Consider the following 15,945-nt stretch of genomic DNA (forward strand, 5'->3'; position numbering starts at 1 on the left):
ACAAGGTGAAACCATAAATGGATATTACCTTAAGAAAAGATATATCACCTGGCTTTTGAAATACAAATGGACAGGTAAGCCCAGAAATATTGTTATTATAGCTACTGAATTCCTAATGCATTTTATCTTTTACTGAGTTTTTAACATAATATACCCTATTCTGGAAATTTTTTAGCCAGAATTTATCTCCCTTACTACATTATACAGTTCTTAAGAATAGTGCTTGATCATTCCATGTCATAAGGAACATCATAGGGACTCAATAAATATTTCTCAAAGCAGTCAACTAATTATTAAGTGAATGAACGACTGAAGGAATGGTTATCTTTGTATTCTTGTACAGTGTCTTACACATAAAATATGTTCAAATACTTATTGAAAATTAATAAATGAAATAGTCAATCAAATTGTGAGAATTATGATGCTGAGCTAGTATGAGCAATTCTATATTTCTGTGTTTCTGATATCTCTTTTATTACAATTCTTCAAAAATTAAACATGACATATTTGACACTTCCCAGTTAATCGGATTATTCAAGCAACCAAATTGCCAGTTCTCAACTATTGTTAATAAAGGGAAGTGTATTATAAAGAAGTCTATAAGTACAGAATCTTGTAAAGTACCAAATATACCTTCTGCAAGTTTCTGGAGGGCAGAAGTTGTCACGTTCATGTACATAATCCTACTCTTCTTGCTCCCTTCCAGCTCCTTTTTTCTTTACTCTAATACTTGGTATTTGAACATTGAAAATATTTACATGAACTGAACTTGTACTTTCAATGCATTGGAAATAAGCTAATTTGGTAATATTACCAAACCATCTAATTTGAGAATATTCAGGAATATATCTAAATTTTTCTAAACCTATGTATTTGGCTTATTTTTTTCTTTAAAAAAATAATTTGAATATGAAACCATATTATTTAAGAAGCAAATATTTTTCATAAACTGGTAACTGACCCTCAATAGGACACTAACCCTAAGTTAGAAAAATCCAAGTTTGATAAGTGAAATAATAGTTAGATAGATTTGGCCAAAAATAACAAACTTTCACTGTGCCCCTGTTATGTAATTTAATAGATACTAAAAATAGCAAGAGGAGAGGACATGGTGCTCGCCATCTAGAGGTGGATGTGTCAGACTCACTGTTTTGCATGTTCTTTATCTTTGGACCCAGAATATATTAAAAGATGAGGAATAGCATTCTAATGTCTGTTGGGATAAACCCAAAACACTTGAAGTATTTCTCTTATCCCCCTCCTGGGATAGGATAAAAACAACACTTGTCCTTAGGTTTTGGTGAGAATAATTCCACTATAACAATTGAGTATTCATATGAAATGCAAGTCTTATACTTTAATATCTTTATGAAAAATTTTTAAAATATGTAAACATATCTACCTTATTAACTATATGAAAATCTGCTGGTACCCTAATAGCTTTTATAGTATAAAACATGTTTGCACAGCCAGATTATGCATTATCACATCCACTGGTCCAGGGCATTTTGATGAAAGAATCAATGTCAATTTGGGACAAACTCCATGGAATAATTGTAATCTTGATATATTAGGTATTGACAGAAGTTTTATCTATAATTTTAATATTATATCAACTAAGAATTCTTAGTGAATAATCATCTACCTTAACTTTTAAAATAACATACTGTAAAATTATCTACGGTTTATTCAGGAGGCAGGAAATAAACAAATGAAAATATGAATTGGTCATGCTGTGTATCTTAGGTTTTAATATGTTCATTTTCTTAATTTATGCTTACACATTTGCATTGCATAACAGGTGAGATTATAAGTGCTAAAATTAGAGATATCAGAAACAGGAAAAACCAGACATCTACTTGAAAGGTTAGCCTTAATGAAAATCAGAACTAGACTTCAGGCAACTCAGCAAGCCTCTGAATTTCATTCTTCTCATCCGTGGAAGGAATGAGATACTGATACCTAGTCTGTAAGAGAGCAGTTGCTATTTAGTGCAATTGAGATGAGTGTGGAAGATTTAGAAAAGAACAATAATTAGGATACTGATACAACAGTAATAATAGCTACCATTTACTTAGGATCTAACATGTGAGGCAGTATGCGCTATCATGATTGGAGAGTGTTTCTGTTTTGGTTCTTGTTCCTGGACTCTGCCTTTCATAATGTTATGCAAACACTGAAAGTCTCTTTTGGAAAAGGAACTAAGTGGGAGGAAAAAATCCTCAGCTTGTGTGCTGAGCATTTAGGATTACTGGCTCCTCTTTGTTGTAGTACTTCATTTTTTTTCATCTTTATTCATTTTTAGAAATTGAAGTTTTATCTAGATTTTAACTAGCTTATCTTGTCACAGGAGTTATCCCAATATTTAAGATGTTTCAAAAATTCAAACGTTTTCTTTCTCAGTTATAAAGCACATCATATAACCCACTATAGTTTCCTTCTTTCTCATCCACTACACTGCATTGATAGTTAATGGTAATAGAGATTAATATGTTCTTCTGACAAATATAAGTGAACATTTTAGAAATTTAGGATCACTTAATATTTTTTCATTCTAATAAGATTGTATGTAAATCTCATTTTAATCGTCATGTAAATGTTAAATAACCTGTTTAACCCTTCCATTATCTTTTGTTTAGATGCTTACATTTTAAAATAATATCAATATAGTAAATATCAGATCTTTTAACATCTTGTAAATACTTTTTAGTCACAATGTTTTTTTTTCCTTTTTCTAACAATGCCTGGAAATGTGTAATTGATTTAAAGCTATTTGTACATCATTTGTCTTTCTCATAGTTATTTCTCATGTGCAAATGTTTTTTTATGCTAGAACTTGGTCTTGCCATTTTGCAGAGAGGAGAAGCAAATGGTGTTTAGCAGATAACTAGTCTATCAAATAAACTATGGTGTTCAAATAAATCATACCCTCAGATATTTACCTGTAGGTAGTTTTCTGGAGGTCTCTTGTTGCTATTGATCGATAAGGTTGGATCCCATCATATGTTCACTTAATATATACAAATTCAATTATACATTCCAAGTCAAAACTCTTATATTCCCCCCCACACACACACAGTTTTACAGATTATGGTCAATGAAAGCTCCTAACTACTTCTGGTATTCACTTGCAGAATACAAAATTGCTTCAGTGCTGTTTTTTTGTACTTAGTGAGAGATGCTACTCTTTATATCGTCCAGGTTTACTGTACTGTTTTGTGGGCAGATTAAAAGATTTCCAGGGCAATTCTGACTGCAAAATTTGCATGCAAATTTTGTCTTACATATTAATCTTAGAACCTTATCTTGCCTACAATGTAACATCACTGAAATAGAGATTTTTTTTTAAAAAATTAAATCATCTCATTTTCAATGAGAAGGGTGATTCAGTCGGTTGGTGAAAATATGGTAATGTAGTTGAAGATTATAAATTCAATTTTATCTTTTCAACATATAAGCAGACAAGTCTTGCATGGTTTTTTTTTGTATTCTACAATTTATTCTTGGAAAATAGGTCATATTTTCCCATAGGAACAATGTTAAGATGGGGATATAATTCTTGATCAGGGCCAGAGTATGAAGTTAGATCACAAGGATAATATAAAGACGAAAACAAATGTCTGTGATCAGATTAAATAGTAAAATTTAAAGGACTCACATAAAATTCTAGAACTATAAGGCACCTAAATTCTAGGCACATAATTGCAGACATGAGCAAATAAAATCCTGTAGAGACAGAAGGATGTACTAAAGCAGGAAGTTAGTGCCATAGCCACAACTGGACCCCAGATGGCCAACTTCTCATCCAGTGTTTTTCCACCACACTGCACTGATATTAGTCCTGAAGACATATCCACAGACTATAAAGTGTATATGGAGATATTACTTTACTGTATATTTTTTACCTAATTAAAACCAGTGGTATTGCTTTAGTATACATTAATGAACAAGTATCTGTTAAATTCACTTTTGTTTGGGAAGACCTGATGGTGTAGCACTGTTAATAAAATTTCCAGAAAGTTTACTTTGAAGTTGCCTCTCCATGCCCACTCTTTTTTCCCCACCAACACATAACTGACCCCATCCCCATCAAAAATATAGACTGGGCAGCTTTGAAAACTAAATGGAGAAGGGAGACCAAATGAGACAGTTATGGTGTTGTATATTGGTCCCATGTGTCTGATTCCAGGGCTTTCTAAGCCAACTCAGATGTTCTCACTAAACTTCTAGTCGTTGTTGTCCATGTGGACCTTTGCCATAGAAATGATTGCAGTAGTGACAGGTGAAGGACTGGTTAGATGACAGCAGCCAAGTCGTGACATGAAAAGGGAGAATGGTTTTGCTTTTTCATTATTTGAGAACCAAAATGTATTGCTCTTTTTTGAGAATTCAAATTCAACGTATCATTTTTCCTTAGTGTACATGGCTTATAAACTTTTTTCTTACATAAATATTCCCAGCTCTTAAGGAAAGTGTTCTATGAAAACAACTGACAAATTGCATCCTATGTGAGAAACCAGAGTTCAACTTCTTGTCTAATCAAATAATTATTCTTGCATTTATTTCTCCTTGGTATGAACTCTTTTTTTAAAAAAAATATTTTTAGTTGTTAATAGACCTTTATTTTATTTATTCATATGTGGTGCTGAGAATTGAACCCAGTGCCTCACACATGCCAGACAAGTGCGCTACCACTGAACCACAGCCCCAGCCCTTGGTATGAACTCTTTAAATCATGAGGACATTGATTTCCCTGTGTCTGATCTCAAGAGAAATAGATGGATGCCGCTGCTAGAGCTGACTCCATTCCACTTCTAGACTTAGTCCAGAGAACAGGAATGTATCTGTCACACTCTAGATCAAGATTCATAAACAAAAACTCTGAATACAAATAAAGCAAATCTCTAATTTTCATGTGAAAATGGCAGAGTCCCTTTTAGGCAGATATGTGTTCTTGCTTTTTCATTATTTGAGAACCAAATGTATTGCTCTTTTTTGAGGACTTAAATTCAAAGTATTCTTTTTTCCTCAGTGTACAGGACTTATAAAGTTTCTTCCTACATAACTTTTAATGATGCAATTTAAAGAATTAGAGATCAGAAAACAAGAACTTTCTTAATCACATCATTCATCCTTCTGAAAAGTTATGATTCTTACTTTTAATTCTATTTATTATACAACTTATTTCTATATTATACTGATGAATTATAACAAATTAATCAAGATAGTGTAAATTTAGACAAGAGCCACTCAAAACAATTAAGAGAGTAAACTGCTGAATACACTTTGCCAGATATTCTATTTCTTCCCATTTTCATGGCTGTTTCTTGTCAAATACTCCATGTGGAGAAGCACTTTATGTAAAGTCCCTGTTTTTATGATATCAACCCTGTTCTTGAACAATAAATATCAAGACTTCTATTATACCATAGCTGTATTTAATACTAGTGGAAGCTAGTGAGGAAACACTGAACAAAGAAAATAGTAGGAGTTTCTTTCTATTTGGTGTTATTAAAATTGTTAAGATGATGAAGGAGGAAGTGATCAATTATTGCAAGGATAGTTAATTGGCTGAGGGGAAATTTAGGAAAGTTTTGACTTTTAGGTGCTGGGCTGTTGAATTGACTGGTCTTTCAAAACATTCACTAATAACCCATAGGTCATTTCATCTGTGTTGATTTGGGCTTCAGAAAGTTGAAGGAAAAGTTTTTTTTCACCCTTTCAAATCTTATATCTGACTCAAAGTGTTATGTTTCTTTTTATGTTATTTAAAATCATCCCCTAAGGTACTTTTGTTTATGTTATCGATATAGAAAAAAACCAACAGTGTTGCAAAGAGCAATCTGTTTTTCCAAAGTTAGGTTTGGATGCTTAAAGATAAATATGTTTCCATTAGATAATGTGAAGAACTCAGGGAACAATGAGGAAGGAAAATTCTAAGAATTCTTGGAATCTGTAATTTCTTCTTTGATGACTATGAGGCAAAATTGGCTCTTATAAATAATGCTGTGATTCAATAACCAAAGAGATGGCACTAAGTTTATGATAACTAATGTCTTTATAAATCACTGTACATATCATTGTTATTGTTAAAGAAAGTCAATATAAATTTCTACATTCCCAAAGTTATGCCACAAAAGGTAATATTAATTAAAGCCTGAATATAAATGTACTACATGATCAGAGAAATAGTAAACATTCCAAAATATTTATTGAATAATTACTACATATATGGCTTAGAAAATAAATATGTGCATTATGTTTATTTTAACCCAGGTACATAGTACATTCATATTTTCAATGTATATAAAATATATGGTAAAAATATTTAATGACTTGCTTCTTTAAAATAATACTCAATATAAAAAAATCCAAGATAGAAAAGACAAATCTATATATTTTCTTTTTTTTTCTCAAATCTATATATTTTCTAAATTTTTTTTCTGTTATATTTTAGTGTAGTAAACCATTTTATATTTCTTTTAATATGAAAATAATAGTAAAAGTAGTAAAGAGTCATTGTACTAATTGATTCATAATGCATAATGTCTTTTAGTCCTCTAAAGAGATCTATGAGGGAAATTTTTTATTCCAATTTTTCAGAAAAAAAAACTTTGAGGCTTACAGTTGCATGGACTAGGTTGCATAATTGAAAGAGCCAGGATTTAAATTCAAGTCTGTTTCAATTGCATAGCTAGTTCTCTTCATCATTCTTCTCTCTTTTACTGAAACTGAAAAGGATACAAGTTTTGCACATATTATGTTTCTATGCAGATTTATATTAGAAACCATGAAAGAAAACCACAGAGTATATGGATAATAGTTTTTGTCAGTATCCTACCATGTATGTGAATTCAGGATAAATAAGACAGTAAAATCAAATCTTTTACTCCTTTTAGCTTTGTAATAAAATAGTATTTCTGGTGAGTTTTGTGGGAAATCGTGGCACGTTCACCCGAGGATATGGAGCAGTCATCCTGGATGTGGCCTTTCTCTATCACGTGGCATACGTCCTGGTCTGCATGCTGGGCCTCTTTGTTCATGAGTTCTTCTATAGCTTCCTGGTGAGTAATCTTTACATGGACAGTCACTGCTGATAAAGCCACAGTGCTGCTGCTGCTTATGCCTTGTCCTTTGATTTATTTTTTATTTTTTTAGAGCAGGGCCTGACATTTAGGACAAATTGTGTTATTTTTAGAATTTCTAAGGAAGAGTGTGAATTATAATTTTTAGTCTTTCTTTTTTTTTCTGGGAAACCACCATAGGAGGTATAGTTTTTTGTTTCCTCTCTCAGAAGCAATCAACCATCCCACCTCTTCTCAGGCTTCATAAGACAGCTGCTTTTGGTTTCAGCCAACTAATATTTCCCTTTACATTTCAATATTCTCCAACAGTGTGGGGAAAAGTAAGGATCTATTTTCTTGGGTGCTGAAATCATTGTATTTTTATAGTATCAAATGTTATCTTCATCTTTAGAATGTTATCTAAGTAAAATGAGGAGAAACAAAGGCCAACCTAGGGAAAAAGACAATGAGTCATTTGTTTTAGGTACAGTCTTATAGTTTCAGGTTTAATATGTGATTGTTAAGTATATATATATACACATATTAAAGAAATATATGTGTATATATTTCTTTCTTTCTTTAAATAGATGTTTTTAAGACTTTTCTAGAATGATTATTCTGTTTTCCTTTCTACATATATACTGTTTTATAGCAATAAACCAGGAGAGGAGTCAGTATAAATGTGTTATAATGTTTTGAAACTTAGAACACTACCATGTTTGTTAGCATCATAGAGCTGTAGGGACAATTTATTTCTGTCTCCGGTTCATAGTGAATATACAGTAGAGAGTGCTGTCTACTAAAGTGATTCCTGAAAACAAGCTGAAGACCTAAAACATTTTGTTGACCAGTTCATTCAGGCCAGCAAGGAAGAATTCAGCACCTTTTGCTTTCCTATTACGTGACACAATCATGTAGGAAGGCTGAAATGAGGCCTTATTTCCTTTATCGTTTTATCCTTGGAAGAGTTGTAGTTATGAGTGGATTTTATATTTTGATTCAGACATATTGTATTTTGATACAGACTTATCTTCTAGGCTGTTAAGTTAGATCATTTAGCAATAGATTTTTTTTTCTATTTCAGCAATCCAAATGAACTTTCTCTTTTTCCTGATTCACTAGAAAATTCCATTTTTTTCCTATGATATGTAAAGTCCTATTATACCCAGCACTTTTACCTGACTCTGACATGCAATAATGTATAATTTTTAAACTACTTCATTCAGGCATTACTGACTTACAGAAATCTGTATAATATTGAATGTATATAACCTGATGAATCTATAATGTGTTGTGTGTTAATCTTATTTATTGAATGGATGGAACAGTATATGAGACTGTTAGTATCAAGATACATCAAGTAACATTAAAACATATGTGAAACGACACATATAAAATCTCTGTTTTCCAGGGAAAGATGTTTAACAAAATAAAAGCTTATTTAATTATTATATGAGTTATTAGAATTGTATTAATTTTATTTTATGTTACTTAACCCAGTTATAGTTTCATTTTCTTTCAATATTTTATCTTTCAAAGTTTATAATAATGATGCTAGCTTGTTCATATTGGGTTAGTTATGAATATAATATCTATTTTGGTGTTTAAGAGTACTAGAAGGAAATTTAACATATAATATTTATTATAATATATTTATTATTATTAAAATTATTTATTACTATATACTATTATGTATTTAAAATATTATTTAAAATTATTATTTAAAATATTATTTTAAATTATTATTATTTAAAATTATTTTAAAATTACTTTGTGTATTTTAAAAAATATTTGAGTAAGAAGTCTCTTGGGTCCTCAAGTGTCAGTCCTTTATCTGAAGTAATAAAAACTACACTCTAAATTTTCCTTGCAGAAATAAAGAACCATCAACCTATCCACTGTAAAGACCTTTAGAACTAGCAAGAGGCTGATGCTGTGGGCTTAGAGTGAGGCTCAGGAATTGTTATCAAGCATCCCACAGGCTTCTGAAAGCTATAAACTCTCTCTAGAGCTAACCTACTGCATATTGCAAGACCTGTTTTTCAAGCCACTGTTGAGTTAACATAAAAGAAAATCTCCTTCATGGCAACTTAATGCTTAAATAAATTGAATAAACCAGAGTAGTGACAATCTGGAAGTTGAATTTGCATTAATTTGTCTTTACTGAAGAATATTGACTTTATTTCTAAAGTTAGCTCCATCTTCCAGAAGATAAATAGATAGAAAGATAGTTAAACTTGGTTTTTTATTTGACCATCATAAAAGATTGGTTTCCTAAAGTGAGCAAACAAGTCAGATGGGGTAGAGAGAGAAGATGGGAGGGGAGGGGAGGGGGGATAGTAGAGGATAGGAAAGGTAGCAGAATACAACAGTTACTAATATGGCATTATGTAAAAATGTGGATGTGTAACCGATGTGATTCTGCAATCTGTATTTGGGGTAAAAATGGGAGTTCATAACCCACTTGAATCTAATGTATGAAATATGATATGTCAAGAGCTTTGTAAAAAAAATTTATTCGTTTAAGAAAAAAAAAGATCTATTGAACAGTTATATATAAGACTATAATTTAATTGAGAAGTAACTGTATATAACCTTCAGTACTTGGAAAAACAGAAAGCAAGACCTTGGTGTTTCTGAAAGCATGTATGACTCATAATTGACCATTTCAGCCCACAGATAACAGAATACCAATCCCAGTTATTCTAATTTTAATGGTAGTATTAATTTCCAAACTGCTATTTATATATATTTTAAGTGAATGTTATTTTATGTCTTTTAATCAGCATTTTATAATAAAATGTACTTACTAATGCATAATTTCAGCTTTTTAATGGAGCAATAAATAAACTCATTCTTGGTATAGACAGTAAATAGCAAACAAATACCTATATTCTTGCCTAGAGCATAGCTTTTCTAATATACTAAAGATAAAATGATTAATGGCCCATTGGCAAAATTGTATATTATAATTATGTTTATACTTTTGCTTCTAAAAGTATTCGCTAAATTAACAGATTTTGTTTTTATTTAGTTAAAAAAAAAGGTGTTTGCATTTCTCAAAGGTTTGAATTCCATACCTTTTCCATTGCATCACACTTGTAAAATTGTTCTAATTTCTCCTCTAACCCCTTGAATAAACAGTGAAGTTAGTGAATTTGTCAATAATTTATCAGTCAGGTGAATCCACTTTAATTTTTCTAAATTCAAATCAAAGTATACTATTTCTATTATGTCATAGAATAAATTGATATTATATTAATTATGAAGTTATCAGATGCATATTATATGATTAGAGTTATATTTATTGGAAAACAGTTTATTAATATATTCCAAACAGAGAAAAAATAAGTGTTTTGATTTATGTTTAAGGTGGCTTTGGTTGTTTTTTATAGATAAACTAGAATGGCTCACATTTGTATTTGTAATTATCTGTATTCATTTGCTTTTTGCTGCATTACATTTTTTCCTTGTTTTTACTTTCTTCATTTTTGTAGCTTTTTGATTTGGTATACAGAGAAGAGACTCTGCTCAATGTCATAAAAAGTGTCACACGGAACGGCCGCTCCATTATTCTAACCGCAGTCCTGGCTCTCATCCTCGTCTACCTGTTTTCCATTATTGGGTTTCTTTTCCTGAAGGATGACTTCACTATGGAAGTGCATAGGCTGAAAAACAGAACTCCAGTTACAGGTATTGTTACTTCCACTGAATGAGCTTTCTGACGGCAGATATGATTGTATGTAGCTTGTTTGTGGGATTATAGATAAACTCTAATGGAGGAAATTTTCCTTTCATTCCTTTGAAAACATGTTCTTGTTTACTACTGAGAGTCAGGAGCGTGCAGTACTTTCAGAGTACATATTAGCTGTCAATATGTATAGGGAAATACCCACACAAGAAACATCATCTAAGCTCACTCTCAGGAAGAAAATGTCAATAATGCTGACCATACTCCAGAAGTCAGCATCTTCAGTGCAGAATAATGGGTTTGGAATTCTTTCCCTCCTCTTTTTCCTTGATCCATTTGCAATCATTATTCCATATGCTTGGTTGCAGTACAATACCGTATTATATTTAATTGAAAATGATAAATGCTTTGATTTGGAACCCATCAAATAGTAAGGAATTTAATCTGGAAGATATGCTGGAAATACTGTGATGAAGGGACCCAGTCTATCAGCAGGTGATTTTCAGCATCCTGTACAGTCTGTATTTTTGTTATTTGAGTGGTTTGGCAGCACCCATTCCTGCTCACTGTGATTCGGGCCTTATTCTTTCCATGTTACTTTGGATGTTTTAATTATCATGCTTTATAATGACTCCTTTCCCCGTCTTTCTTACCTTCTATTGTTTTGGTTAAATTTCTTTGTTGCTCTTATTCCCCGCCTCCTGCTTTTCTACATAGAATCATAGTCCTGCCTTTGCTGATAATTTTTCTGGTGCATCTGCTGGTTCTGGGTTGTAGAGAATAGAAACCACAAAATGGCACAGCCTGTCCTCAAACCATTAAACTTAAAAATAAGATTTAATTAGCATTGCCTTATAAATGATACTCTTTCTTGTCTTTAACAAACATTTCTCAATTATTCAATTGACAGTGTATGATGTTATCTTTCTTAGACTGTGTGATAATTAAGTGGCATTTCAATCTATTAGTAATTCTAAATGATCTAAGCACAGAATAGAAACATTAAATACTTGAATGGAAAGTTATTAAGCTGGGACTCTACTGACTTTCATACCTAGGTGTTAGTCTTTTTTACAATAACCTGAATATTTTCTGCTACTGCTTTCTTTGTTCTTCCTTAAGTATTGCTTTGTACACATTAATACAGGTTTTACATATTTGGTGGAAAAGCTCATATATAAATACCTGTGAAGCTCCACTTTTACTAAACCATGAATCATAAATAGTGCTCTCAACAGTTTTATCATTTTACTTACTTGCTAGACTAGAGGCATGATCACATTAAGTTGCTCAGTACAGAGCCAATCTAAAACAGAAACATTGTAATTTCTGAATTCAAAATGTTTATGGTAGTTATTGTCTTAATGAATTCAGTGGTACATATTTTGTGTTACTTAAGAAGGAAGTTGGTGTCATATTATGAATATAAATATTTTCCTTAGAAATGGAAAAAATACCCTTCTTAACAAAATAGGCAACACTAGAGCTATAATTTCAAGCTCTTTACTAAAAATACTTATGCACATTCATATAGAAAGCTGTTAAATAAAGCTTTTGTAAATGCTATGAAAATCTAGCATGTAGAAAGAGCTAACAAAGTTACACTCCTGATTCTTCACAGATTGAGAGTTTTTGTTTCATAGATTGAGTAGTATATGATGTAATGCCCTAGAAAAAGCACCCTTATTTTCATTATATTTTTTGTTCATTTCTAATGCCATGTTGTATCTGTTTTATATCAAATTACTTGAGACTAGATGATTTATAAAGAACAGAGTTTTGTTTAACTCACAGTAGTTCTGGAGGCTGGGAAGTCCAGGGGCATAGAGCTGACATCTGCTCAGCATCCTCTGGTGAGGGTCTTCTTGAAGCATCTTCATAAGGCAGAGGGTACCACATGATGAGACAGAGCCAAACTGGTTTTTATAACAGACCCACTCTTACCCTCATAACTTGATCACCCCATAAAGGTCCCACCTGGTCCTACCTCATAATAATTTACAGTGGGGATTAAATTTCTACATGAGTTTTGGTGGGGACATACAAACTATATTAGTAACTCTGTTGAAACATGATATAAAATTTACTCTTTCAAGTATTGGATACCATTTACTTGCAAAGTTGACTATGTGTGTGGAGTGGAATTACTGAGGATAACACACTGGGGAGCAAGTGAAATTTGGAGTGCAGAAGTATGCCATTCTTCCGTGAGTGTGAAGTGCTGACCAGAAAACCAGTGGATGGGAGCACAGAGACTGGGCATTTAGAGCTAATGGCAAAAGCATCACAGGTATATGTGAGAGTGCAGGACTCATTATTTGCAAATTGCTTTGAGAGTTTAGAAGAAAGTGGTTCCTACCAGAATATTCTGCAACTCAAAGAAAACTTCACTTGAGCAGTTTCCAAGGGAACCCATGTTTCAGAAAAGCCCAAGAACTTGGAGGGAAGATTTTGTTGAAAAATTGAGGTGACTTGTCCCTCTTCCCCATCCTCAGTTCACCCTCTTGCTTATCACCCTCATTTTTACTCTCTAGTACCCTGCAGGAGCTGCCCATGTGGCTTCTTCACCTATAGCCTGTCTTCTGCCTACCCACACTAGTCATTATGACCACAGCCGTGAGTCTGACTGGCTATGGGATGCTTGGTGCAAAGTGTCCTGGTAGCTGAGGTCACTCAGCCTGCTCTGTGCCTTCTGTGGTCCCTATGCCCTTTGTTAGGCAGATTGCACCCGGAATTACCCTATTGACTCCCTGCCTCATCTTCATGCAAGTAAAACATCTGTTTTATTTCCCTTCTAGAATTCACTGCTACCTCTCCTGTTGCATTACACTTTTTTTTCAACCTGTACTTCACTTTCTCTGTTTCACTGCGGTTATGTCTATACCTCTCTGTGTTGCCTACTTGAATTTTAGTTCTTCAAACTCTCAAATCTGAGCCCTTAGAACCTAGTATAGGACTTGAGTAGATATTTATTAAGGGGATGGCCACCAGAGCACATTGAGAAACTCCAGTTCTCTCCCTCTCTGACCACCTGATTCTCACCCCTTTCCCATGTCAGTACTGATGGTGATATGCCCACCGTCAGGGGCAGGGAGAAATGGAGGCCTGAGATCTGTAGTCTCCCTTTCCACAGTGGACCTAGCTCTCTGCTCCAGTGCTTGAGTGCTTTGGTGGCTGACAATCCCACCTCTAGTTCACCTCCTCCTCACTTTCCCTTCTAACTCCAGCTCCCATTTGCCATTTCTACTCTTATCGTAGCTTCTGAGTCAAAGAAAAATTTCTTTCATACAAATAGGAAGATTACTATTTTCTGTTCCATTCTGTACCAGGCAAATAAATGAACAGGTAGATGAGTTTCTGGGGACAATGAAAGAAAGGAGAGATCCCGAACAGGGATCTGGCAAAAAGATTTGTCCTTCCCTGGGTTATTTTATGCCCTTGTTCCCTGCAGCCCATACTTTACTGCTAGAAATGCCACTGACTCTAGTCTGGGTACCTCAGCCATAGGGACAAGTGCTTAGAGTTCAAGGACTGCCAGCTGCATTGAGGGAATATGTTCTTGGCACCCCAGTTCAGAACCCTGGATGCATCTGGCCATACAAACATTCTTACAAATGGTGGTTAAGGTCTAAATCTTAGCAATACTTTATCGCAGCCACTTAAAAAAAGGTAAAATGCTTTTAGTGAGTTGGTCCATTAATTTATTCTCTATAAAATTGCTTCAATAGACAAAACTCTGTTCAGGGTTTCAAACCAACTTACTAAAAGACTTTAGCATCACAGTTAAGTGGAATCTGTATGTTTATTTCTTATTGTTTGCATACTCATCTCTACCCACACTCTGCTTTGTATCTTCTTAGGTAATGATGGAGTTCCTACCATGACTTTGCCTTCCATGATGGAAACATGTGAAAAGGAAAACTGTTCACCCACAATACCATCTTCAAATACAGGTCTGTAGAAAGAACTCTAGGATGGTATAAACTTGATACCTCTGAAGTAACGCTAATTACATCTAAGAAAATTGCTCTAGGAATTTCATGGTGAGATGAAATAGAAGAATAGAGGGTAAAAGAACCCAGAGTATCCAAACTAGAGAAAAAGAAATTATCTTGTCTGTTATTTTGAATCCTCGTCTTATTTCCTTGTATTATTGCTATACATGATAATTTAGCAAATTTGTGGTACATGCTGCTAAAATTCTTTTACCATATGGCAAACCATTCCAAGTCTCTTTTGACTGTATAGACTTTAACAAAGGATTTGGAAAAGCACAGGCTTAGAACTCCAAAAACTTGGCTATAATCTTGGACCTGCTACTCCCTAGCTAGATGTCTTGGATATATTTTGAAAATTTCCTGGACTTTGTTCATGTGGCTTGCAAAGAGAGACAATGAGAGAATGAATGAAAATTTCCCTACTTCCACAAGAGCTAGTGAGATACTGCATATACAAATGATTTTTAAAACTTCATATTCTTTGAAGAGTAGCAGGAGTCTAGAAACTACAGCATGTGTGATGTTTCATGAACATAGAAGAAATTAATGATTATTTCTTGAAGCAGTGAAGACACAGGGACTGTGTGTCATTAAATATTTTGAGAGCTGTCATATATAAACAGGAGTAGATTTGGTAGAAGAAGATGTTCTGTGTCTACAGAAGACAAAATTGGACTCAGGGAAGATCAGGGGAAAAAGAGTATAAGGATGGAGCATGTTGTCTGTCTAGTCATAACAACAGTGCCTTCTTTCCTAGTTGTCTTTTGCTTTGAGATATTGGACTATTGCTTGGGGGAAAATGGACATTTCCTTTCCCTGACTAAGATAGTTTACGCTTTATGACCTAAAGGGAGGATTAGACACATTTCTTCCAGGCTCCCAGTATCTACAGGTGTTGTGAGCAACTGCCACCAAGACTCCTTTTCCCCCCTGCCCCTGCTTTCCTGTTAAGGCTTACCGTAGTAGAACCAGCTTTCTTCAGCTCATGTGGCATTGCTGTGCTCTGCAGTTTCCAAAATCCTATTATATGCATCCTTCAATTTAAACATCTCCAATTTCTTCAGCCTTCCTCACATATTATAGCAGTGACTCTTGATGTAATACTCCAAGGCAAGCAGTTGAATGGTGCTGTTGCATTCTGGGTAGCAGAATTTGGAATTGCATCACACTCTTGACCCGTATTTGGCTGACT

The 15,945-nt window shown here is 33.5% G+C and overlaps 1 protein-coding gene across 2 annotated transcripts in view; it reads left to right on the forward strand.

The window, feature by feature from the left end:
- Itpr2 (inositol 1,4,5-trisphosphate receptor type 2) overlaps window positions 1-15,945 on the forward strand; it is a 481,279-nt gene that overhangs the window by 396,598 nt on the left and 68,736 nt on the right. For both annotated transcript variants that reach the window (XM_027934069.2, XM_071610047.1), the window contains 3 exons: window positions 6,900-7,064; window positions 10,562-10,757; window positions 14,616-14,708. In XM_027934069.2, coding sequence (XP_027789870.1) covers window positions 6,900-7,064; window positions 10,562-10,757; window positions 14,616-14,708 — 454 coding nt within the window. The remainder of the gene's footprint in view (window positions 1-6,899; window positions 7,065-10,561; window positions 10,758-14,615; window positions 14,709-15,945) is intronic.

Source organism: Marmota flaviventris, chromosome 3 (assembly GCF_047511675.1).
Source record: "Marmota flaviventris isolate mMarFla1 chromosome 3, mMarFla1.hap1, whole genome shotgun sequence".
NCBI classification, from domain to species: domain Eukaryota; kingdom Metazoa; phylum Chordata; class Mammalia; order Rodentia; family Sciuridae; genus Marmota; species Marmota flaviventris.